The sequence below is a fragment of the Pyrgilauda ruficollis genome, unplaced genomic scaffold (genome assembly GCF_017590135.1).
Source record: "Pyrgilauda ruficollis isolate IOZ18807 unplaced genomic scaffold, ASM1759013v1 scaffold3, whole genome shotgun sequence".
In the NCBI taxonomy this organism is placed as follows: Eukaryota; Metazoa; Chordata; class Aves; order Passeriformes; family Passeridae; genus Pyrgilauda; species Pyrgilauda ruficollis.
This window is the reverse complement of record NW_024524377.1, coordinates 8331321-8356973: the sequence shown is the minus strand read 5'-3', so window position 1 is coordinate 8356973 and position 25653 is coordinate 8331321. Positions and strand designations below refer to the sequence as shown.

The window sequence follows — 25653 nt, the reverse complement described above, 5'->3', positions numbered from 1 at the left end:
GCCCTTCAGATGGAATTTATCATTTCTTGTGATATTATACAACACTGTCACTATCCATACACTACTTTTGTTCTACTCGAGTAGAACAACACTCAGGAATTGTGTGGTTGGTTACTCAGGCTGAACAGTGCCTGAACCCAAGGGATAAAGACAGTGAAACAATTCTTCAGTGAGCTGTAAACTGGGACAGGTATTTTTGTTTTGTACACAAAGTCCCATTTTGGGGTTCTTCTCTCAAAGCCAGCAGTAAAAGATCTCACTTTTTCATGCTAAAACCAAGTAAAGGGAGAAAGGTGATCCACAAAATTGGTGACCCTAAAATTAATTCTGCTTCACAGAAAATTACTATGAAGGCATGTATAAGAACCAAGCACATTGAACATCCACATCTTGCTATATTTAGTTCTAGTTATCAAGAAAGCATTGCCCAGAAAACAGACCAAGTAATTTTAAGGTTTTTATGTTTCACCACTGGGACTAAATGAGGTCTTATCTTTTGCATTATAAAAGCCTCTGGAAGCCTGAATCCTAGGCAGGACTCCAGTCACAGTAAGCTACAGCTCCTGCTCCAGAAAGTTTATATACACAGGTACCAGGGAAATGGTAGTTTCAATTCCAGAGTATCATTCATGGGGTTTTTTTTTTTTCCCACTATGCCATTTTGTATGACATACAGTTTTGCTTTTCTGTAATATCATAAGAATTGATGCTTAATCAATTTAAAAAAATCGGCCAGAGGGGAAAAAAGTTTTGTCCTTGCTATAGGGGAAAACAAGTCTTCAACCAAAAGTTTCTAACTTTAAAAACATGTGGATAAATACGAGGTGTTGAGTTTAAAGAGGGGTAAAGAAGCATTTGGAAGAGATTGTGCAGAAAATCTGTAACTTGTGAAAACAACAAAAATGTTAAGAAGCCAAAAAGTGTCTCAGAAGCCACGAGTAGCACCAACTAAAGAGGCACCTCACACAATGAGGACATACAGGGCTATGACAAAGACAGAAGATTCCACATGGATAGTAAAAATCTTTAATGCCCACTTCCAGCTGATGATGTTACTGGATGACATAGAGCAGTAGTAGAACCAAGGCAACAAGCAGGATATTTTAATGTTAAGGATACAGACCATCACACAGACAGCTGATCTACAGCTTTCCTTCTAACATGCAGCTTCTTCAAGCCCTGCCTCTCGTTTCTAATTCAGGAACCTCATGACAAATGGCAGTAAGATAAAATGTTTGTCTCACCCAAAAAAGTTATGCATGAAAGCAAAACACTGCATATCCTGGGTGGCTGTGAAGTCATTTTAAAAAGCCTAGCACTTACTACAAGAACATTCAGGCAATCATACTTTGTTAATGAATTATACATAGATAGGAGTTGCCTTTTTCTATCACAATGAAGCCCAGCCATTTTCTGATGGATGAGTGTAGAACTGAGGAGCTTCTGTATCTCAGTCCCAACATGGCTATGTACAAATTATGACCTTAATCAATACAAATGTGCTTTGCATATAAGTCCATATAAAATGAGAATATTTACTTTGTTCAGAGATCAACAAATACAAATACTACAATACTGCGTAGAAAAACAAACTTCCTATTCCTTATCCTGAAAGGTTAATGTTGCATCTTCCAGTCTAGCCCAGCCTTCACAAATTCTACCTGTCCCATCATAAAAGCTTTTCTTTTTCTTCTTTTTTTTTAATTCTTTGTGGTAGGGTATTTGGGCAAAAATCAATTCAGTAATATCTTAATAAAATCTTCAATAATATCTTAATAAAATTCTGGATTAAAATTGAACCATGCCTCTTTTTCAGAAAGTATTTATCTGGTTAAAATAACACCTAAATGAAAGTAAACACATGGAAGATTTAGAAAACACTGGCAAAATCACTCAAATGATTTCACCTTCTCAAGAACCTTCAGGAAGCCATGAGGGAGTCAACAGAGAGCTACTGTGGCAGATCTAAACTTCAACACACAGGTTCACATAAATTCTGGTTTCACATGCAGTCTCATAATTTGTATAAAAACATTTTTTACTTTATTATTATTACGACAGGTGCAGTAGACATACATTAGCATTCTTTCTTTCCATTATTTACTTTAAATGGGGAATACCAAGTAGACAGTGACCTCAGAACGTCTGTGTCACATTTTACTCTTCATGGTCTTCATGCACTCCAAGACTTGTGGAAGCATTAAATTCACAATGTTAGAATATCCAAAGCAGCCCTGTGAAACCAAGAGATAATCACACAGTCCAGCCTGGAGCCATGAAATACTCAAACTGAACAAGCTGCTGTTACAAATTCTCTTGCTCCACACCACCCCTCTCCCAGTGATCTCATGATTCAAAAGGAATAGAACCAGAAGTGAGAAAATAGTGAAAAAACAAAACCACAGTGACTTAAAAAATAAACAAAAAGCCCAACCCAAAACAATCTGACTCATTACTGACTTCTGGGTTTTTTTAGGGATACTGAATCACATTTATGAGTGTTTTCACAGCAGCACCCATATTTTACCCTAAATGTAGAAATAAAATATCCTGCATGCCCATGCTGTTTAGTCCAAGCAAAGCTGGGCTACAGATCTCCATGTGCACATTTACAGTATAGGAGGATGGCATCATGAAATTCACCATAATGCACACAATTCATGTGGTCATTCCAGGGATTTGACACAATCCTGACATTAAGAAGAAAACAACCAAGGATTCCAGTTTTTGACACAGAATGTGAACGCAGCAGCTCATTTGTTAACTGTGGCAGATTTACCTGCTCACCTTTGGAAAGCAGCAAAGCAATGAACAGGACTGAAATGTCTGTACGAGTGGACTCCTGGAGGCTGCACAAAGCTCAGAGCACAACAGTAGGAGTTTTACATCTTTCTGAAGGAGTTTTACACCCTTCTGTCAGCAGTTTATTTCTTCAAAATCCAGTGTGCTGAGGCCTCATCGGCAGTCATGCATCAGCAGGAAGCTGGAGCACAGCAGCCCAGGAATGCTTACATCTGGCCCTTGTCTGAACACACCTGTAAGCCTAGAGCGGGTTATACACTTTGTCTGACTTGACAATACCTTTTGAAGAATAACTCAGAACTTTCAGACTGCAGGGTTTGCTTCAGCTAAAGGGCTGTAAGAGTATCAACTCTCTTACTTAGTAACTAGTTACTGAGTAACAGTACCCACTCTTACTAACAAAACTAACCAGCAATGTCTGACTTTCAATTTCACATCCATTTTCTTGCTGAATGCAAGACAGCTTTTTCCACTGTTCCAGTTTGCTAACAAAGTGCTTTATTTACTTAATTTAAATTGCACCAAAAAGCTGTGTAAGGAAACTCATTTGATACTTTCAAACCAGCAACTTTCCCAGCAGTGGTTCATACACAGGAATGGAGGACTAAAACAAAGCACCTAACTCAGTGCATCCAGTTCCTTGTAGTCTTGTAATAAACACCTGGAGGAAAATAAAACAAACTTCATGTCATCAGCACACTAGACTAAACATTGCAGCATCTCCATTAAGTGCTGCTGTTCTGTCTTAATAAACAAACAAAAATCCCTCCCAAAACCCAAAACCAAATACACCACCCTCACCCCAAAGAAAAACAACAACTACTGGATTCCAAAGGGAACAGGAAGAAAGTTTCATGTTTCATCAATGCCCAAATATTCTTTGGGAAACACAGTGGTAGAGCTCTGTAACCTCCAGTACCTCTCCTCTTCCATCTCATAATTTTATGGATGGTCATTAAGCAGAGACCAGTACTCATTATCTTTTCTTATCCAGTAAGTGAAGAGGATGCATTTTACCCAAAGAAACCTTTAAATGGCAAACTGAGTTCATAAAAGCCATCTATTGCCAGGCTGATTGGAGGGTTCTCCACTTCCTATATACTCTCCACAGCTGATGGTTTTTGTGGGCATGCTACAAGTTCTGGTGCTCAAACTAGAAAATGCCAATACTGAAGTTTTTAATGTATGCTTGCTGCAAGTGGTTACAGTTCATAGAAGACTCTGCAGACTGTCTGTACCAGGAGTCAAAAACACAGGACAAAATGCAGTTCACTGCTCACAATTCAGCTGAACAAACCTCGGCAAAAACTTCCCCAAAGAATTTCCCAATAATAACATCCTCATGTAGTACCAGGTAATGTAAAATTTCTATGTACAGACTGCACAGAATAAACTGAATCTAGAGAGAGGCAGCTGTGGCACATCAAAGAGAAAAACCTCTGGTAACACTAATGCCCAAGCTAACTTGAGAGGCCTTAAAAAGAGCCTTAGGATCTTGCACAGCTGTAAAGGAAAATATTATTCTGGAAATTAGTGATCAAGATTATTAAAATAGTTACAAATTTTTAATCCACATTTGAAATTGCAACTACTTCAAAGGCAGCCTTCAGAAACTACTTAAGAAGCTTAATTAATTATCTTACTACTGTAAGTCTTCTGACAAGTGTGGAGGAGCATTTGTTTAGGAGTCAGGAAGCAGAATTTAAAAGCCACTTGATACTGAATGGAAGTTCCAGGCAGGAGGGTGGCTTGAATCAATCACTCCCCACTGTAGAAATGCTCAGTTCACATCACATGAAACTGAATCACACAGATATTCACACCTTTTTATTTTATATTCAGCAGCCCAGAACAGATCCCTCCTCTAGTCTTATATCAAGAACTGCCAATGCTTTAAGATGAGCCTTACACATTGTTGTGACATTGACTTGCTGACAACCACAGAATCCTTATGCTTTTCAGACTCTTTACTGTTACCCTAGGGAACTACAATTGCTTCCACACACAGTTTTCAAAATGCAGAGAGGAAACACAAATAGCCAGTGACAGTTCCTGTAAGGCACAAACAGAGCCCAGCACCTCTCCACAGCACAGCATTTCTAAGTTTTTAATTACACAGCAGTGCTAAGTCACAGCCATCATGCGTAGGACATGTGCTGATGCTGGGGATGACAACACCATTTCATCCCATCTCAGTCAACAAAAAAATCACTGTAGTTGTGCAATCTTATGACAAGCATATGCCTAGAATAATAGCACTCACTCTGCAGCCACCACTCAGTTCCTTTTAGAGGATTATAACTTGTTATTTATGGGCATTAATGTCATCTAGACACAGTTTTTAAATCTCTCTCAGGAAGTGTTAAAAATGCTAAAAACGTTGCCGTGGTAGCAGACACATTATATTTAGTAAATGAACTCTGAAGAATTCTGTTGCATTAGTTAAGCATTCCACTATATTTATAATACTCAATTTTGTTTTTGAAGGCAACCATCAGCATCCAGAGTACAGATAACAGCAGGAAAACAAAGAGCTCACACTCAGTTGAGGATCCTTCAGGGAGTTCTGAGTGTTGGCACAGTCAGCCAAGGTGTTGTTATGAGCACTTCTTTTGAATGTGGAAAGCAGAGCATGTAACAGTATGAAGTTTCTTATTTGTTTTGTCTGAGCTCCAGATTTACATATGCTAAAAGAACTTGTAAATTAAAAGAGATACATTGTGTACAAATGAATAAAAATACAACCCTAACTCACACTTGTAAAATATCTGCTTTTGTTCCTTAAACAGTAACAATACAACGTATTTTGTTCAGAAGTATTTTATTTGGATTATAGCAATTAGTATCACTGTTCAGTAGGCCAAATCCAGGCAGAGAGCACAGAATCAACTGCACAAGGCAACAACACGGACTAGTATTTTAGCATACAAACCATTTCACTGCATTATCAAGTTGAAATATCTTTCAACCATGCATAAAAATTCTATGCTTAAGTCTTTCAGAGCTCCAGGTAATACCAGATTCCTAAATATACAAAAAATACATTTAAATTATAATAATCTTAGTGAATCAGACTTATAAAATTACAATTTTATTCTTCACAACATAGAAAAAAATACAAAAATGACTGTATATAGTTTTCACCCAAGTTTCACTGACATATACATCAAAATATGTATATTTGATGTATACTCATGAAAATTTTAAGCTGAAAGATAAGTTTTAAAATGACACTGCAGATTGGTCCACACAAATGCCAACCTTCATAACGATAAGAAAAAAACCCTCTGATAAAAACATCACATTGTGAAAAATTACAATATTTCTGCACTGTAACCTGCATTCTTACTGTAATTTACAAATATGAACATTTCTACAATTCCAGTTGTAAACACACTGGTGAAAACCTTGGTCTTTTGGAGGGTAGTGACTAACTCAGAGCTGGCATGGTAGAACAAAAAGTGCTGTCAGCTGAACCAGTGCACACAAGAGAGCACCAAAGCAGGGGGGCTGCTGCTTTGGAGAGGCTGACAGAGAACATGCAAGCCAAGTAAACAGTCTGGGGGGAAATAAACCCATTTGTGACACAGCACCAATCAAAGCTTCTATTATAGAGCTCACAGAAACCACACGGCAATTTCAGTGACAGATGAGGGGAAACTTCTTCTTTTATGAGGAGAAGATGCCCCACATGTGTCAGCAAAATCAGTATTAGGGAACAACCCAAACAGTTTTAGGGCATCACACTACAGTTCTCTCCCAAGATCAGCTTCCAGTGATTTCCATGGAAGTTAAACTTGAAAAAGCACTGCAACATGAAGCACTGAATTTTTGTACATATTAACTGCACGTTCAGACTTCCAAATATAATTTATAAATCAGCTTTGCTGGTAAGAATTCTTACTGTGAAAGCAACCTCTTTTTCTTTTGAAAGGAAAAGTAACTCAATTTTCTTTTAAAAGGCCATAGTTTATTTGCATTTTTGTCATAAATGGATACTTTCAATTAAAGTAAATATTCCATCATAAAGCCTGCTCAGCAAAGGTGTTGGTTGTAGAAGTTTTCTCCCTACTGGCAGCTTCTCTGTTTTCCATGCTGCCAGTGCTATCTGTTGTAGATCTGTACTGTATCTTTCTCATCAACAGAGCCAGGGGTTTGTCTCATGCAGGAGTATTACACAACCATTTTTTTATCTCCAAATTGGACCAACAAATTTGAAACCTAATCTTTTACTTGGGCACAGAAATCAAATTAAGAAAAGTTCAGGAGCTGAGCATTGACAATATCCAGTAACCTAAGTACATCAGGAAATCAAATCTTTTAGATGACATCCTTCAGAAATACTGACATTAACTTCTTTAATAGCAAGTATAAGCAAAAGGAGATGTTTTGTTCAGAGGTGGAAGTTCACACTTTCAAACAATGACTTCAGAATAATGTAACATTTCTCAGATCACTACAACAAAGCGTATAATCTAATATAGAAATTAATTGAATTGTTGCATCTTTGAATCCAAAACCATTTTGAGGTTGTACATGGCCATAGTAATAGAATCACAGAATTGTTTGGGTTGGAAAAGACCTCTGAGATTGAGTCCAACCATTATCCTAACACTGCAAAATCCCAGTAAACCATGTCCTTATGCACCACATCTTCAGGTATTTTAAATACCTTCAAGGATGGTGACTCTATCACTTCCCTGGGCAGCTTGTTCCAATGCTTGGCAATCCTTTCCATGAAGAAATTTCCCTTAATACCCCATCTAGATCTTCCTTGGCACAAGAAGAGGCATATGCTCTAGTCCTATTGCTTGTAACTTGGGGGAAAAAGACCAACACCCAACTTGCTACAACCTCCTGTGTTTTATAATCCAGTCAGTAACTGGCTCCAAAATGCTGAAAATAGAAGCAAAGATTATTATTGTCTCTTGTCCTTTCTCTGCTTATAATAATCCTGTTTGTGTTGAACAGGAAAGGCTCTATATAGTCAGAGATAGGAAAATTCAGTCCTTTTGATGGAGCCAAAGAAAATTACTGAAAAATGACAAGGTTTTGGTCTTTTTTAAATACTGCTCTGACAAGCATAAATCTGAATAACTGTAAATCCAGCTCTTCCCAACTGCTAGAACAGAGAGCCTGTGTCCTCAGTACTTCCCAGCTGTGTTTAGAAGAGCTGGGATGTGTCAAACACAACCAGGCCAGGGGAGGTGCTGGCAGGCAGAGCATGAGGCAGCGCTGCAGGCAGCATGGAAAGCGGTCACACCTCATCTATGCACTGAATCACACCAGAGGGAAGCCAGGGAGGCCCACATGGTCTTGTCTAGTGACTGTGACTGCATGCAGACAGGACTATTTGGCCATCAATTCCTAACAGAGCAAAGCCATAACCTACATTTGCTTTTGTCTCTGCCTGGATATCCATTCATTTCCCTTCTCCTTTTGTTCCCTTCATTCTCCACCCTGTTACTCCCCATCAGAAATTTCTTCTAGGCTTGGGGCACAGCTCACACAGCACTAGTGCTTTCTGCCTCACCACAAGGCTTTCTCAGCTCCTTCATTTTCCTTTCAGCCTCCCAACAAGCCTGACAACTCAGAGAAAGCACCTAGGAGAATATAACTTCTTGTGGTCTTCCACTCTTTCCAAAGAGCAGACGAGGGTGGCTTGTCCTACATGCAAAGGCAGCATGTAACAAATGAAATAATTTGCTCTGCAAGGAGCAGATTATGACTTTCACTTCAGAAGTTGAGTGCCTGGAACTGCCTGCTTGGATGTGCCAGAGTGATGACCTCAGTCACTTGAGAAAAGTCAGGCTAAGGAACAGAGCCCCCAAACACAGCAGACCAAGTAGACCTCAGACTGAAAGATGAGTATCACAGACAATGACTAGAGACAAAAAGTTGTAGTAAAAAAGGGAGAACTGCACCTCTTTCTGGGTGAACTACCTCCTTATATTTAGATTCATTACTGATACCACTAAAGTATTACAGTTAGTATTAATTTTTTTAATATGTAAAAAAGTATTCAGTGATGCAGTACTTGGGGTAGTTTTAATGTTTCAGATAAGAATTACAGCCTCTGAATTAATATTAGCATTTGAGTGATCAGCTTATACAAGATCTTCAGAGAGCACACTCTGGTCAGACACTGCACTGTTTAAATTCCTAAAGAACCACATTCCCCTCATTTTCCGTAATTGGTTTCTTGTTCTTGTTCCCATCACCTTTTAAATACACAACCTACCTTTCTAAAGTCAAATACTTTGCCCAGATTACATTCTCCACTGAAGTCTCTGACATTATCCTGAAGTATTCCAGAGCATACTGTTTGCTTTCACAGCAATACATACAGTTTCTGGCATGCAGTCAAGCACTTAAAAAAAGAGGTATCAGTAATATAATCCCAATTCAGGCATTTAGTGGGTACAACTTCATCACTCATACTGCAACCTTCAGGCATTTAGTAATAAATGAAAACCATTTAGCACGTCATTTCAGGAAAAGGTTAACTGCCAAGCCATATAAAGTTTTAAGTTTTCTGAAGCAATGCAAGCTGAAAATTATTTCAATGTTTGACATCCTGGAATTTCACTGAAATCAGATTTATTAGTTATTCTTGCTAAATTATTGGTCTTTTACCTCTGACTTATCTTGATATACTCTTTACAAATGTGCTGGGTATTGAAAAACTGCAGCATTTTGATGTTTGAAAAGTTCTGAAAAGGAGTTGGAATTACTCCGACTTCTTATGCTCTTCAGAGTGGGAGAGCACCTTTCGCCTCTGATGCAGCATGTGGAAATAGAGCTGAGGGAAGACTGAGGAGAAAACAGACTCAAGTCAGTAAAGTGTGAAGAGAGGCCTGCAAGATGCACTGTCACATGGTCAAGGTCACCAAATTTCTATTAGAGGATCTGCTGATCCACTTTTTGCTTAAGTTATCTATTGCTTTTTACACTCTAAAGAGATGAACTGATATTGTTCTTAGGCTGCAGGTACTATTAATTTTTCTGCTAGAGCAATCACCTTTTTAATAAAATGCAAAATGCCTTATTTAACTCTAAATGTTGAAGCAGATGACAAATGTTGCCATAACTGCATGCACACAACACAAACAGACTGCAGGGCAGAAAAAGTCCTTCAAGAGAAATTTCCAGATTTGTTTGAATTTTTTGTAATTCTAGTGTCACTTTTTCAGACTCTAAGGCATTTTATACACATCAGTGCCTCTTTCATCTCTCTCTATCCAGAGCTTTTTCTCTTTTTATTTTTAAAACTATGGTAAACAGTATGTTTGCAAAACAACAAAGGAGGGGGAGGCAAACATACATATACAAACACCAAAAGCTGAAATTTCCATGAGAAACCTTTGTGAACCATGCAAAAATTAAACAAGGTCATCAGCAGGCTAGATTGGTTACTTCCATGTATGTTAATCCCACAGTTGTTTGCTTTTCCCAGTACAGCTGTTAATACTAAGAAAACTAACAAACTCATACTTACTTGGAATGTAAGAGATCATGACCAGGATCAGGAATGTATAGTAGTCAAATGAAAAATTGTACTTGTTAGGTAAACTAATGGAATACAAGCCAGACTGCCTGACGAAGGGTAGTGCAGCATATATTGTGAGTAATTCACCTGAGACTCCCATTGGATACAACACTATAAACAAAGTGTACCTAGAATGAAACACAGAAAGAATTAAGTTATTACAAACTCTGACTAAATATTTGTTAAATGATATTACAGATATTCAACATTTGAATTCCCCACTCAGTATTTATTTTTCTTAGATCTTATTTGATTAGAACATGGCAAGGTATGAACACTATTGCAAGGTAAGTATTCAAATCAGCAATCATTTGGAAATATTTAAAGATTTTATCTGAGAATCTACAAATTATCTTTAAAACTATTCTCCACACATACACACTTTGTTTATTTGATTTCTGAACTCTTTGGTAGAAGTCATTTTACTACTTAAAACAGGGCCAAATATAGTTGATGTTAATCAATGAGCTTAAATATTATTTCAAGGACAACCACTGGATTCAAGAATTACTGCTAAATGTCAGTTTATTTACTGTCATCCCCTACTGTTACATATCAGTTTCTGACAAACAATTATTTTGAAAATGAGTTCAGACAAATGACTCTTTCAGCTTGCAATGCAATAGATTTTTGTAACCCGAAAATCTGCTGGAAAGAAGCTAGGCAGTCACGTTCACAAACAGGGCATCACAAACAGGGCAATTACGTGAAGGCAGAATCTAATTTTTTTGCACTGCAACTACTTTACAAGATAAATATCCCTGTCAGATCAGTGCTTTAAGGCTGTAACTTTTATGATACTACCGACCTGGCCCATTTGATGAGATAAGGGAGATGGTTTAACAAGCTAAAGGTGTAAAAAGAATAACGGATTATCTCGGTGATTGTCCAGGCCACTACAAACAAGAGGACACTGTCTTCACTTTGTACCTGTGAGAACGGAAAAAAGGCTTTGTATGAGCTTGAGCATTCCCAGTTACTCACCAGACCCAAGAAAGCCTCACAGAAGTCAATTCCTGTAGGTTACCTTACTGCATCATTTTAGAGAACAGACTCCAAGAATGAGCTTAAAAGCAACATTAGTAACAACAGTAAAAAACCCTTCTTATCGTGCTCTGTATTTTTCTAGTTGCTTAAGAATGGCTCTGCTTCATGATCAGATAACTTCAGCTCTCATATTCTGTGCAAGGTAAATTGGTACAAGAAACCCCTGAAATGCTGAGCATAATTCTTAACTCTTCCATTCCTAGAGAGTACCAGCTTCTATTTCAGTCCTATGACTGTCTCCTGTGCAGAAAGAATGGCCTAACACTTGCTACTTGGTTTACACTTAATATTCTGATACCAGCTCATGGTGCTTCTGAGTAGAAGCACTATTTTCCTTTTTCTGGTCAGAAACTGGGTCCTACTTTTGAGCAGCAGCAAAACAGCTAACATCAGGTTGGGAGGAGAGAAGAACCATGCTCAGATTGTCTCACCTCAGGTAAGCCTGACAGGCGCCTGACTGACTATTCCTTGCTCCATTTTCTGCTTATTGCAAGTAGCATAATTCCTCTGATGTTACACTCAAGGCAGTATCATGTTTCACTGCTTTACAACTCTTGGAGCTTTTATGTCACTCACACATCAGTGAAGCAGCTGTAGCTCCCTCCACATTTTAACCCTGAGATCAGCTCAGCTGGTCTGAGCATGGTGCTAATAATGCCAAGCTTGTGGGCTTGATCCCTGGATGGGATAAATTAGGAGTTGGACTCAATGATCCTTGTGGGTCCCTTTAAGCTCAAAATATTCTCTAATGAACTGCCTTTATCTGTGACATTTATAAGGTCAATCCTCAAAAGCATGTACTTTAAAATGAAGAGTTATATTTATTAGATTATGGAGCATCATTATGATATTCAAGTTCCTGAAGGATCTCAAGTATATGTGAGGACACAAACTCTTGAGGGATCAGACATGATTTTAATTCAGCCTTCTCCCTCTCTCCCCTCATCAACAGAATTCCCAGCTGTATGAGCACCTTGAGCCCAAATTCAGTGGACAGTGGGAACGAAAATAAATCAACCACAGAGGCCCACATTTTCTCTTGTTTCTCTTTCCTCCAACTCTTGAAAAACGGGAAAAGGAAGTCAGGAGATGTGGGTGGTGCACTCTATTCATCTTGGGGAAAGTACAAGCCAACAGAAAAAAAAAAGGATCAAGAATGTATATACATATATGGACAATCCGAAACTTCTTAATAGGAGGACACTGATCATATACTTTTGGGTAAAAAAGGGGAATTTTCTTCCAAGGGAATTACCCAATAAAAGCTTTGTTACAGACTGCAAAACCCAGAAAAATTTATACAGAAATCTTGAGCAATCCTGGAATGCAGAGCTGCTGGTAATCTGTATAGTGCTGTAAATCTATGTTCTGCAGCGTGTAACATTTCAGGTCACTTTCACTGCATTTTGCAGCAAAAGCACCTTATTCTTTTCCCATAATTTGTTTATATGTTAATCTCCCTTACATCACCATAAAAGAGCAAAATCCAAAAATTATTTGAAGATTTTCAGAGAAGAGACCAAATCCATATTGCTGCAGGATCCTAATCCTGTTTAAGGTCTGCTTTATAAGCAACACTTAGTTCTCAAGAGGGAAAAGTGAACAGCACTTCCCAGATGCTGCTGCTCCAAAGAAGGAACGTGCTTGACAAGCACTCCAGAGCTGCATCTTCTGGCCAAATTGGGAGTAGCAGCTTAGTGATGAGTTCACCTAAACCTGTGAGTCCCAGCTTCAACCTGTGCTTTAAACCCCACTTCTTTCCCTAGCTGTGGAAATGGGAAAAGTCAAAACCCAAAAGTTTGCAGCTTGAAGTAGGATCCAAGGATATGAGAAAGGACAAGAAACTGGGACACCAACAGTGAATCATACGCATGGAAGTAGAAAATTCCAGTCCAGTTCTAACACTGCCTCCAAGGTCTGGTCTCCCCCCTCTCCTTTGTATTATAACTTATTAAAACAGTTCACACCATTATGAAACACACAACCCTCTTAGGTCACTTTAAGAATCACTGATTGTGCCTTCATAGCTTGTGTCCCTCTCTAAGGAAAAACAATTTTTCAGGAGTCTTACTCTTTCAGCCACTGCTAATGCTGCATTTGCATCATTCCTCCTTCAGGCTGAAAACAGGGCAAATACACAGCAGACCTTCAATGAACCACTAAGGCCAATGCTCCCTGAGAATTCAATTCTTCTTCCACTACCTTCCTCATGCCAGTCTTTCAAGGAAGTCTTAGACACAACTCAACTTTATCTACACCTTATTTATCCAACTCTCTTAATACAGGTCAATCAAACAACAGGCATAATTTTTTGGCATGTGCTTCAAGCCAACATATCATCAAGGAGGGTCCTGAATATATTTCAGCTTTTCTTAAACACCATAAATATCAGACAATGTTTGCTAAAACATAAAAGAAACCACTGTCTTTTAAGATGCAAAGATGAGAACTGGGAGTTGACAAAATAAAGCGTGAGAGGTTTTTAATGTTCTCCTTAAGATTGGAAAGGGAAATTTCTCTACATTAAGAGTAACAGTTTGACAAATTTGCAGAAAATTTCAGCTAAACACATAATTAAGCAATCCAATGCAGAAGAGCAAAACCAGCAGCACTATGCAAGTGTAATGATGGAAAATATTGGAACAGCATGTCTCTCTCTAAAGAGCTGGTTCTCTGGTGCAGTAATTAAAAAATAAAACATAAAATTCAGGGGGAAAAAAAGGAAACTTCATAGTAGGCACATAAGGGCCTGACAGACTATTGTGTTGTATGGTATTACTCTAATTTTACATAGATGTAAAGCAGTGATGAGTCAGGTTTTTCAACTGTACTCAGCCATTCAGACTTCTGACCCTTCCATCATGGACTTTTTACTACATCTTAATCCTAAATAGCATAAGATGTTCTTCCCTCTTTTAAGTATGTTTTACTACTGATTGAAGATATCAATTCCCCACTGCAGATACTAGAGTCCCAATTACCAACTCTACATGCTTTAAATGTTGTTTTCACAGCATATCTTGCCTGTGTGGTCTACAAAAGATCCTCTACATATATATTACACTTATTTGCAACTCATCTGTAACTGAGCCCAATGGGATAAGCAATAAATGCCTGCTGACACAATTTTTAATTACCCATCAGAACTGGGTGCAGTTATCTATCAGAATGGAACTCCACGAAGGACTGTCATGATGTCACCAGATGATCTCATTGCTCACACAAATTCTAAAAGACATCTTTTGAGCTGAAGGGCACTTCCTGTTCTCCTGTGCCTACATTCTCCCAGCCCTTCACACCAGCTGCTCGTTCTCTGCCCTCCTTTGCAGGGAAACAAAAAAATTCACTGAACTGGTTCCTTTCTGACATAATGGCCAGCACTGATGACATGCCAGGCCCTCCTCCACAACACCAGCAACTGCTCCTACAGTGCAGGTGAGGAGAATCTCTGTGTGCAGTGCTTTAACATTTGCCATGCTTTAACATTTATTGTGAATAATTTCATATTGAGTTTAACAACACATCAGCACTGAAGTCCACAAAAAGCACAAACATGTTAGTGGCAAGAAGCATGCTTCAAATCACATCACATTTCTAGAAGTGTATCCTGACAGAAGGAGGGATGCAATACACATTTCTTCTTTTAGCTGTATTATATATGAAAACAATCTGGAAAAGCAAGATACTGAACAAGTCTCATTCAAAAAGTTAAAGAGGAAAACTGCATTTTATTTTACAAGAACCTCATCATGCAACTGCATCGCTTACAAGTTCCATAAAGCTGTGTGAGAATTTAATCCTGGCCTTCACCATGGAGCTCACTTGTGCAGACAGCCCTTTAGAGAAAGTAGAACACTTGTGACACTTGCAATACATCTCCCCAGGTGAGCCTGCAGGCTCCCTGGTTGGGGCAAGGGGAGGGGTCAGAATACAGCCTCTTATTTGATTTATTTGCTCTAAGTCACAGGTCAGAAACTCATCACAGGGTTCCTCATCCAAGCCATTCTTATACCCACTTTCTAAGACATTAAAAAAGTAACACATAACACAGTCTCTTGCAAGACTTTAACCAGAGACCACACAAGTGTGGGGGAAAAAAAAAATCTGCATGGAATATTGTTGAAAGAATCCTTGTAAAAAGTCAAATATTTGGCTAATATCATTGCTCCCATTTTGCCAGTTTTCTCTGGTGAGAATGTGGGCAAAAGCTTCAAAAAAACCTAGCCCACAATCACATTACAGGTTTTTCTTTGATGTCTAACAGGCAACACATGGAATAATTCTAAGCACCACATATCCCAACATCATATAGATAACAAGCAAAACTCCAAGAGTACTTATTTTTAAGTATTTTATACATATATATATAAGCTAATGTCTTGAGATTATGGTTTTGTTTTGTTTTGTTTTTTGTTCAAAACCTAGTTATTTATTTCTGGTGAATTAACAGAGACCAGAGTACATTAATTTGCACCAACAGGGAAGTCCATTAGAAAACAGGTTTTCTGTTTATTGAGAAAAATAACATTCCTCCACTTTAAGTAGCATGAAACTAAGGCTTCACATGAACAAGCATCACAGTACCAGAAAGGACTGATAATTGCTAGGAACTACAGTGACTTATGTTACTCTACATGTGCATGGATGCTCTGATAGCAGGTTTGGAGGAAGGAAGAGAAAAGCAGCTTCCCTCAAGACTTTGTAGTAAGACAAGTTCCTTAAGACATTCTCCATTCAAGTCACAAATAATCTTATGTATAACATGACTGTCACTTATTTCAGGCACCCATGCTGACACTGGTATCAAGACTAATTTCTTTCTTTAATGAGAAGAAAACCAGTAAGATTAGTTGGCTAAAGTTAACAACAGATGCAGCATATTTGGGATACCACAAGGATTCAGATGACACGAGTCAGTCACCATAACCTGTAGCACTTAAAGCATGTCCAGATTTTAAAACAGCTGTCAGGAATAAGCTTCAAAAAACATGGCTTCCAAAAGAATCTAAAGAGATCTGCATGAGGTACAGCACTATCTGCTGTGGTGAGCAGTGAGAAAAAACACTCAGCCCCCAAAATTTACCTACATTTGAGTATAAGAAAATTGAATGAAGGACAGAGGAAAGATTATCTTGAAGAGTGACAATGGAGAGCATGGAGGCAGTGCTGTGCACAAACAATTGAGGGGGAGTTTCAGATGCCTCAGGAGGTGAATTGCATATGCAGGAGGGCAATGAGATTTTGCTTTTCATTATGGCACTGGAAGGCTGTACCAAATCCAGGGTTCTGTATTACACACTGGAAGCTGTTTAACTGTCAGTAAGGACTGCAGAATCTGTCCAGGAGCTAGATGTCTTACAGGGACAGAATCAGACCTCGCTCTGTTTGACTGTCAACAAAAGATGACATCAGATCTATTTTTAATTCTTTTGATCCACAGAAATTCATATGAACAATTTCCCATGGAGGGATACAAACAGAAGACATTTTAAGGACAATAAGACAGCAATCAACACTTGCTTTTCAGCATGGATCAATAGCTTTTCTATCAACTTGCAGCTTGACTTACCTCTTTTACACTATGTGTTACTGCCCACGTCAGGAAAACCCTTGACATCACTTGGAAAGCAGTCAGAACAACAGAAGAGGGAACAATGCCTGGAAGATATTTTGCAATTAGTAAATATTCCTGATTAACAAGGTAGGAGGTAGGGGTGGGGAAATATAACACAGCTAAACCAAAGTCCAGTTATTTGAAATTTCTGGAAGGAAAGCATTCAATTTTTTTTTTTTAATTTGAAAATCTGAAGTTAGTCCTTCAGTGTATTTATACAGCATAATGCAGTGCAATCCCCTGACAAGGCTTTCTGCATCAAAATGCAAGCAAATGATCTTGTTGCAATCACAGCACATTCCTCAATACACAGAACAGCTCAATCAGATAATTTCAATCAAACAGCTTCTGGGATACAGTCTTTCAAATAATCCTGTTTGATTAAAATATCCAAGATACTCCAAGATACTTCATTACTGTGATTTAAAAAGTAAAGATAATATGTTTTGCACTGTATATTCAAAAAAAAAACCCCAGACATTAAAAATTGTAAGTATTTTTCAGAACCACTGATCTAGCCCATATTTTGATAGATGAAAAGTTTGTAGCTCCTTCCTGGAAATACAACTCAGAAAAAAACCAAACCAGCCAACCACCCAACCAAACAAATCCCAGGGAACAGCTGATGCACTGGAAGGTACAGAAGCAACTTGAAGATTTTCTCAAGGAAGCAGATATCACTGGCTTTTCCAGCAAGTTCTGAGATGCCAACTCACCTGTAGTAAAAGGACCCTACACAGCCAGGTCTGTCAGAGCAGGAATAGTTTTAGACTGCAAGATTACACAAAACTTCTAAACTTTGCATCCCAAAGTTTTATTTTCTTCTAATAGCTAAATGATAAGTTGCTGGTGTAGCTCCTAAGATAGAGTAAAAAGTGCTTGTAAAGCTAATGCAAACCACAAGCAACACAACAGCCTCAGAAATATGCAGGGACCAAAGAGGAAAATGAAATAAGATGAGAGAGTAAGAAAAGTCAAAAGCAAGTTTCAGTTAATTATTTTAATTTATATGTTTGGCTTCTTTGAGAGAGAAAAGGAAAATCCTACAGATATAATTCTCTTCAGCTTTATCACACTGTCTTGGTCTCTGGGCTACCTGTTACCTCCTTTCCAGGTACAGCTCTGCATTTTTTAAACCTTTGTTGCATGTCAAATCCTGTTCTCAGCCATGCTTCACAGAGACACTCCCCTATCAATCCTTGTATTTTGAAGGACTTGCCTCACAGATGCTAACATTCCAGATTCTACTGAAAAGATGTGGAGAGAAAAGTTATGCTGATACACACAGCCATCTGTCCCACATAAGCTCTTCTATTGACAGAGAATTACAGCTCTAGTTAGAGCAATTAGTTCAGCAGGGGCAAAGGAATCTGCAAATTTCCTGTTTCTCCTTGCATAGAAACTTTTGCTACAGTCAGTAGGACTGCAGCAGACAGCAGCAGTGCATCCAGCTGTGCAAACCCCCCTCAATTTATTTAGCTGACAAACACTTCCATTAACAGAAAAAAATATAATCCACAGTCACTTAAAAGAAAACAGTCTTTTGCAAAAGAGTTTTGTTAGGGAAAGCAAAAAGAATAAAACCAGCATAAAATGTTGCCACTTTCCCCTAATGGCTCTATCTAATATTAAATTGTGCTACTAAGGATAACATGGGCTAAATGGATCCACACCTCAAATCAACTGAGAAAACAGCAAATCATTACGGATTTAAGATGGAGAAACCAGCATTTTATCTGCAAGGTTTTCTCTCCAGTATTCCAAGATCTAACTTCTCCTTCTTGACACTTGTTAAATAAGACCTTAAAATGGCACATTTTAATATTAATTGTTGACAAGTTTTTTTTAAATGTATGGTTTTATTCTGGTAAAAAACGTAAAAACAGTAATTGTGATTTAGTAAAATTAAACAGCATTGGAAGGATTGCCTTTGCAGCACAGGCAAACAGATGACACACTCAGTTTACTCTGAGTAGCCTTTACATGAATTTGAGGGGTATATGATAATTCATTTCTCGGGGTGATCTGTGCACAGTTTATGAACTGCCTTCTTAAGACATTTTCAGAGCAGCTGGATGATTCAGACGGGCCAGCACTACTTAATGTGAGACAGAACCAGACTGCCCTCTGCTGACACACTCCTAGCACCAGTTCTCCCAACACCTCACTTGGTTATTAGAACATCCCCAAAACTCACTATGAACCTACGACCCAATAACCTCTCCATTATGTGGCTGTCCGGACAATGATGAAAAACAGAAGTCTGTAGTTGCAGCTTTAGGAACCTCAACACCATCTTAGTCTTTAAGTACTGGCTAGTGAACATTCAGATAGGAGCTGGAGCACTGTTTTAATGTTTTGTGACTTCTCAAATTAGGGAGTAAAAAACTGCAAGATATTTCAAACAAAAATTACTAAGTTATGCAAAAATTAAATTCAGCAATTCACAGACTGTAACATTTTTCTTGCAAATACATTGGTAAAAGTTCAGTCTTCTATAAAATAGTAAACAGAAAATTTGCAAGCTTACCAAGTGCACAGTGCAGAATCTGGAACAAAAAGAAAAATTCAAATCACTAACATTTCAAATTAAGCAATTCAGACACACATTTAGCTCTGTTACAAGTGCTTAAGATTCACTATTTGCATTTCAATTATTAAGATTAATATTTAGCTCTGCTGCCCAAGCTAAATAACAGACAGTAAAACTCCCTCTTACTAAAAGGAAAACTCAGCTTTTGTGTGAGCTATTCAGTAGAATTAAAGTAAATATAAGAAATACAACACATTGATGCAAGTATTAGTAAGGCCAGGGAATAAGACTACACCCACCTCAAGCAAAGCTCCAGTTTGGAAGAATTTCAGGGGCTTTTCTATTGAATAGTAAAGGCTGTGGTAGCTGCCTTTAGCCAGATATGCCCTAACTAGACCAACTGCAATAACGAGCCACCTGAAAGAGAGAAAAAAGGAGACATTAAGCAAAGTGTAAGTAAAAAGAAATCTTTAATCCCTCTTTCAATACTTGAGAAAGCACCAGGCAGGACTGTCCTGAAATACACTAACTCTGCAACACTAGAAATTGCACCTTCTAATCTATCCAAGTGAAAGATGATGCATTTTAAAAGCATTTTTGAGCACCAACGTGGTACCAATGTCTCTAATGTCCCATTTATTTTCCAGTGAGCTCTATTTAATTAGTTATGGAATGTGTTCATGGCAGACTGGCATCACATTTTGTTTAGTTTAAGCAGAAAAACAGCTAGTCAGAGACCTATTACCAATTTACAGCAGTATGACATAAACAAGATTCAGAAGGCAATTGATTTTAACGTTTCAGTTCAAAGTAATCCCCTAGACATTATGAGAGGTCATCCAGCTTAGTTGGGAGCATATATTACATGAGAAATAGTTATAGATACATAACTCCAAGAAAACTGAGCCTGCTAAAGCCTTGAAGGCAGCATGGCCATTCCCATCCCAGTTTTCCTTTTGAACCAACAAATATATCTGAGCCTATGTAAGTAGCGCCCGTGTAACTGCAACTGTATGTGACCTGTTAACCCTGATGATTTTCCCTTCAGGTAACTTAAACCTAAAAATTTTTCATACTGGCTGATGAAGCTTTCACTAACTACCACAGCTACCCAGAGCTGGAGCTTGCCCACAATATAAGAAATTCTTCAGTCAAGTCTATGCCAAGCCACAAATCCAAGGTGAGTGGTCAACCCTGGTCAAATACGGATTTCCACTTGAAAATAGCATCTATAATGAACTTTAAAATCAACTTTCCAATTGCTTTTGGCAAACACGAGGAGAAGGGGCTGGTTGGTCAAGAAGAATCCTTAACAGGGGCTCCCAAACTTTTCCCTGACAGGCTCATCCAGGCTGTGTTACACTCAACTACTCTGAATGCCACCCAATTTTACCTCCATCTCCCTCCAAACCCCTTGTGTAAACCCCAAGTGTCTCTGCTAACAGCTCACCTCAATGTGTAGACACAAAGCAAGCCCAATGACTACGCAATAGTTTTCACCCTTCGGAAAAAGGTGTGTAGCTGTGGTTTTGTAACAGGGATGATGAAGAAATTCCTTTTATTTGCAGCATATTAGAATCTTACAAGTACCACATTAGCTTGGATATTGCAAAGTATGTGCACATATTATCACAAATGTAATAACTGTTTGAAACACACAGTGAAGTTCAGATTTTTCAACAATAAATAACTCTGGCATCCAAGTTTGCGTTTGTAACAAAATCTGTTAGCAGAATTGAAAGAAAGCTAATTAATTTCTGCCTTAAATTCTGGAAGACATGCACCAAAGAAAAGCAGGGGGAGTGGGGAAGATAAATGGGAAAGAGAAACAAGCTCTCCCTTTTTAGAGTGACAAGTAATTTCAGTTAAAGCCATCTTGTGAAACCAAAGGACAAACATTTGCCAAGTAACTGCTGTTTACAAGGAATAAATCAGATTAATTTTGTATTTGGACTTCAGTGTAGAATAAACCAGTAAGGACTACAGTATTAGTGAGTCTCCCCTCTAACACCAACTGCTTCTTTAGAACAGGAAATCAGAGCAGGCTGACACTGTGCTCTTCTTATCTGTCAAGTTTCTCTGGTTTTCTAGATCTTCCACGTTTGTTTGTTGAGAAAGTGCTGAATTGAGCAATTTCTCCAGTTGCACAAGATGCCAGTTCTTGGCTGTGCCTGCAAACCATCCTCACCTGAACACAGACTGGTAAATCCCACAGCTCCCAGAGCAGCTCCAGCCTTTTGCTCTGCTCCACCCTCCTGCCAGATCACTGACTCCAGCAAGACTGTACTTTTTCCATTCCATTTACTACCATTCAAAAAGCATTTGATACAGACCAGAGCATGAATCCATACGAAATTAAAAGCTGAGTCTAGTTTGTGCTGAAGCTTTTAGTACCTCTGTCCTGCTTCTGTGATTCTTAAATAGTTCTTCACCCTCTAGGACTAGACAAACTGGAACAGGAGAAGGTGAAATCAAGGAATATCAGCTGAAAATGGAACTTGGCAAGAAGTTTAGAAGGGCAGCAAAAGGCACCACTGCAAAAATTGGATACTGCACACACAGAGTTTTTTAACTTTATTTTGGTCAGACTTGATAGACAAGCTCTGAGCTCAGGTCCTTAGGTTAACTCCCTTGGCTCTCTCACAGGTCATAGAAAGGCATTTTCTTATGCAAAGTTTACTGAGGTTCTGTAACATTTATGCAAGAGAATACAGCAGAGCTGTGCAGTGAGTGCACCTGAAAGGGAGAAGTGTACTTTGACTCTCAACAGCCACTCACTGAAGACATGGACAATGAAACTCATAACCCGGAACGCTCTTTGCTCAACACTGATTAATACAAACCCTTACAAATTCAAAAGCTATTACATTACCATCGACCTTGTTGAGTGAAATCCTTTTTAAATTCATTGTTTATACCACCACCAGCTACTTATACCCAGAAGTACTAGTCAGTTACAGCACTTGACTAAAAATAAGAAACATAATCACCTTTTAAAGCAGCTTATCTAACATTTACACTCAGCTCTCACAGCATGCACCGTCTCCCCACCCAGCACTATTCAGCACTATTCAGTGATTTTGGTCAAGCACAGTTTTTAGGAAAAATAATTTCTATGCTGCATCTCTGCCTCCAGAAACCCCATGCCAGGTCAGGCATGACTACAGAGCTTCACACTGTGATGGGAGAAGAGTGTGCCTGAACACAAGAGAAACAAGATGCAGAGCTTTCTGCAGCTTAATGCTTTGAGCCATGGGCAGTAAAAACCCGAGCAAGTACAGCTCAGAACCAACTGCAGTACTGGTTATCCCCTGTTGTACCATGATTGTCCCATTTAAAAAAAAAAAAACAAAAACTAAACAAACACCCAGAAATGAACCAAATAGTAAGTGCATGTAGCTCCAGACAGGTGCACAGGTACACAGGTGCTTTTTGTACTGTTTTGCTCTTGTAAAAACCATTGTATGTTTTTTTTATCTTGGAATCCATACACTACGTGCACTACAGCATAAAACTAGAAATAAGATCTATTATTTTTGGAGTAAGTTGTGCTTTCTTTAGCTAAGCCAAGATAAATGCAAAGTAAATACAGTAGCTATGCCGACATTTTTCAACTGTCACTTGATCTATTTTAAACAAAGTTAATACTTAGGGCAACTGTAGTTTTAAAACATTAATTTAGTACCTATTTATTGCACAACAATATTGTTTGTGTGCTTCAGTTTACAAGACTTTTGTAAATCAAACCAAACAAACCACTTCCAAAAAATCCCATGTGCTGTTTGAGCATCACTTCATCACCTGGGCACCTTGAATTTTTTTGGTTTTTTTCTTTTCACAATTCTCTTTCCAAGGCAGTGCAGCTGGAAAAACTAAGTCTGAGCACTCTGACTGACATGGGGTCAGTAAATAATCAGTGCCACCAGCTGTGTATCAATCTTTCAATCTTTTCATCTGAACAACTGAGCTTCTGTCAATCAACTCCAGAAAAACAACCTTTTTTAAAGGCTTCACAACTGAGCTTTTCTCCTAAGCTCAAGCTTGTATATTGTGGAATTTCAGCAGTGTCCAAGGGAAGTGCAAATTCCTCATCCATTTGAAGAGGAATTATCAGTGAGAGCCCTTGGTGACCTACCCCGAAAGAAAAGTGAGAGACAACAAAGAGATATGACCATGATCACAGAACTCAAACTGCAGAACACCCCAAACTGCAGAAACCATCTAATCACAACCATGTCCAGAAAAAAAGCAGCTCATGTTAAAGCACCATAAATCACATCCCACCCAAAAGTGGAATTTTCTAAGAGATGTGGTGTAAATCAAGAAAATGGGTAACCCTGTGATCAAGATTTGTATGACAACAGAAAGCTAAATAGAGGTTTATGTTATTTATTTCTGAGCTTCCAGCACTCAATTTTTTTTTAATTTGTTCTTCTGAAGAAATAGAAATTTCCCATGCTCAGAGCTTGCCATGACAAAAAGTTCATGGCCACAAAGATAACTTTCCATTTATACCACAGCTTCTCTCTCAGGTTTTTTATAAACACAAGTGAATTGCATATGAGCAGCAAAATAAGCAGGGAAATGCTTTTATTCCTTAGAAGAGTTCAGAGGTGAACTTTTTAACATTGTGCAGGGACACCACAAAAAAACTGAAAAGCTCTCCTGACTGCCTGCAATGTGTCATATTACTCATGTAATTATTTCTGAAACAACACATTACTTAAATCAAACTGGTGGGTAATTATCCTTGCCCTCTGAGTGAAATAGCCTGCAAATATCCTATGGAGCCATAAACCTGCCCAGTAACATTTCACAGTAACAGAGCTGTTGGGTAACGGGTGTACCAGCACCTCACAAGAACTGAGCTCTCCCAGCTCCCCTACCTCTGATCCTCTCAAGTGTAAATATCTTGTAGGCTGAAATAGCATCAGGTGCCACCAGCAAAGACTAGATGCTTCATGTCCAACTGCCTTATTGAAGTGAATTATATCTATACTAATTCTACACTAACCTTCCCCCAAAGATGACACTACTGTGTTTGCTCAACTCCTCAACCCACCAGGGTTTATCTAGCAGAGAACATGGGATCATTTGGGATCCATTTTAAAGGCTCTTTTCTTCTCCCACCCAAATATCCTCAATCTTTCAAAAGTTGGTTTTATTTTTATCTGGATTCCAATGAGATGCGACAGCCACAATTAATTAAAAAAAAAAAAAGAGAAGAAAAAAAGTCTCCTTTCTCTCTTGAGAGTCCCCAGTTGTAACTATTTTTAGTTTTGTACCTAAGAACACACCTGAGTAAGCACCAATTGGCCCCAGTCCGCATCACGCCATGCAGGGCAAGGGCAGAGCACCAAGCTGGTCCAGGAGCTCACACATCCCAAAAGCAGCTTCCAAGCTCAAATTACAGAGCAGCTGAAGGGTTTGTAGAGAAATCTTGCAGGGCTCAAGATCTCTGCCTTTAACTGCTGCTGTGGACAAATTCCCTGCACTTAGGGCCACCTCTCTAGTGAAATCTGCTGGAATCTACACCACGGACACGGCGATGCAAGGAACCTACAGCCACTGGATGTGGAAACTGCTGCAGAGCAAATAAATGAACATGTCAATGCCAGAGCCGGCAGCTCCCAGCGAGCCCGCACTCGCTCTGCCGTGCAGAGCCCGCTCTGCGAGGGGCAGGCGGACAGGCCGGGCCGCGGGCAGGGCAGCGCTGAGGGGCCGCCCGGGCCAGGAGCTCTGGGGCCTGGCACAGGCTGGGCAGGGGCAGCCAGGCACAGGCTGGGGACCCCCGGGCACCCAGCCGGGATTACGGTCACGGAGCAGGGGGAGAGGCGGGACAGCGGGAAGGCAGCTGAGCAGGGACGCGCAGGAGCCCCTGTCCAGCACGAGGAGCGGCGAGCGAGGGCTCGGCTGTGCGCTTTAGCGTTACCAAAGAGCGAGGCAGGGCCGGGGGCACGGGGCACAGCCCCGGACCCGGGCGGTGCAGCCGCACGGGCTCGGGACGGACGGGAGCGCGGGCGCGGCGGCGGCAGAGGCCGCTGCTCCCGGCCCGGCCCCGCTCTCTGCGCCGCGGGGCAGCCGCCCTGCCCTGCCCTGCCCTCGCTG

General features: G+C 39.3%; 1 protein-coding gene across 3 annotated transcripts; it reads right to left on the bottom strand.

Annotated features, from left to right (window-relative positions):
• Positions 1-1726: 1726 nt before the first annotated feature.
• On the bottom strand, positions 1727-19952 carry HACD2 (3-hydroxyacyl-CoA dehydratase 2). 3 transcript variants are annotated; one of them, XM_041473115.1, is made up of 8 exons: positions 19845-19952; positions 19543-19561; positions 16968-17056; positions 11160-11281; positions 10301-10479; positions 9439-9615; positions 2788-3463; positions 1727-2234 (listed from the first exon to the last, which is right to left on the bottom strand). In XM_041473115.1, the coding sequence occupies exons 3-6, from the start codon at positions 17013-17015 to the stop codon at positions 9533-9535; spliced, it is 432 nt and encodes a 143-aa protein (XP_041329049.1). In that variant the 5' UTR covers positions 17016-17056; positions 19543-19561; positions 19845-19952; the 3' UTR covers positions 1727-2234; positions 2788-3463; positions 9439-9532. The 3 variants fall into 3 exon arrangements, with proteins under 3 accessions (XP_041329049.1, XP_041329048.1, XP_041329050.1); XM_041473114.1 differs by having other exon boundaries at positions 1727-3463; XM_041473116.1 differs by lacking the exons at positions 1727-2234; positions 2788-3463; positions 19543-19561; positions 19845-19952 and adding an exon at positions 17729-17747 and having other exon boundaries at positions 5611-9615.
• Positions 19953-25653: the final 5701 nt, after the last annotated feature.

Coding starts and splice junctions, on each gene's coding strand:
- HACD2 (XM_041473114.1), bottom strand. CDS start 17,015: ATGTCAAGGGTTTTCCTGACGTGGGCAGTAACACATAGTGTAAAAGAG. Junction 11,282..16,967: donor TAACACATAGTGTAAAAGAG/GTAAGTCAAGCT, acceptor CCGTTCTCACAG/GTACAAAGTGAAGACAGTGT. Junction 10,480..11,159: donor TATCTCATCAAATGGGCCAG/GTCGGTAGTATC, acceptor GTTTCATTCTAG/GTACACTTTGTTTATAGTGT.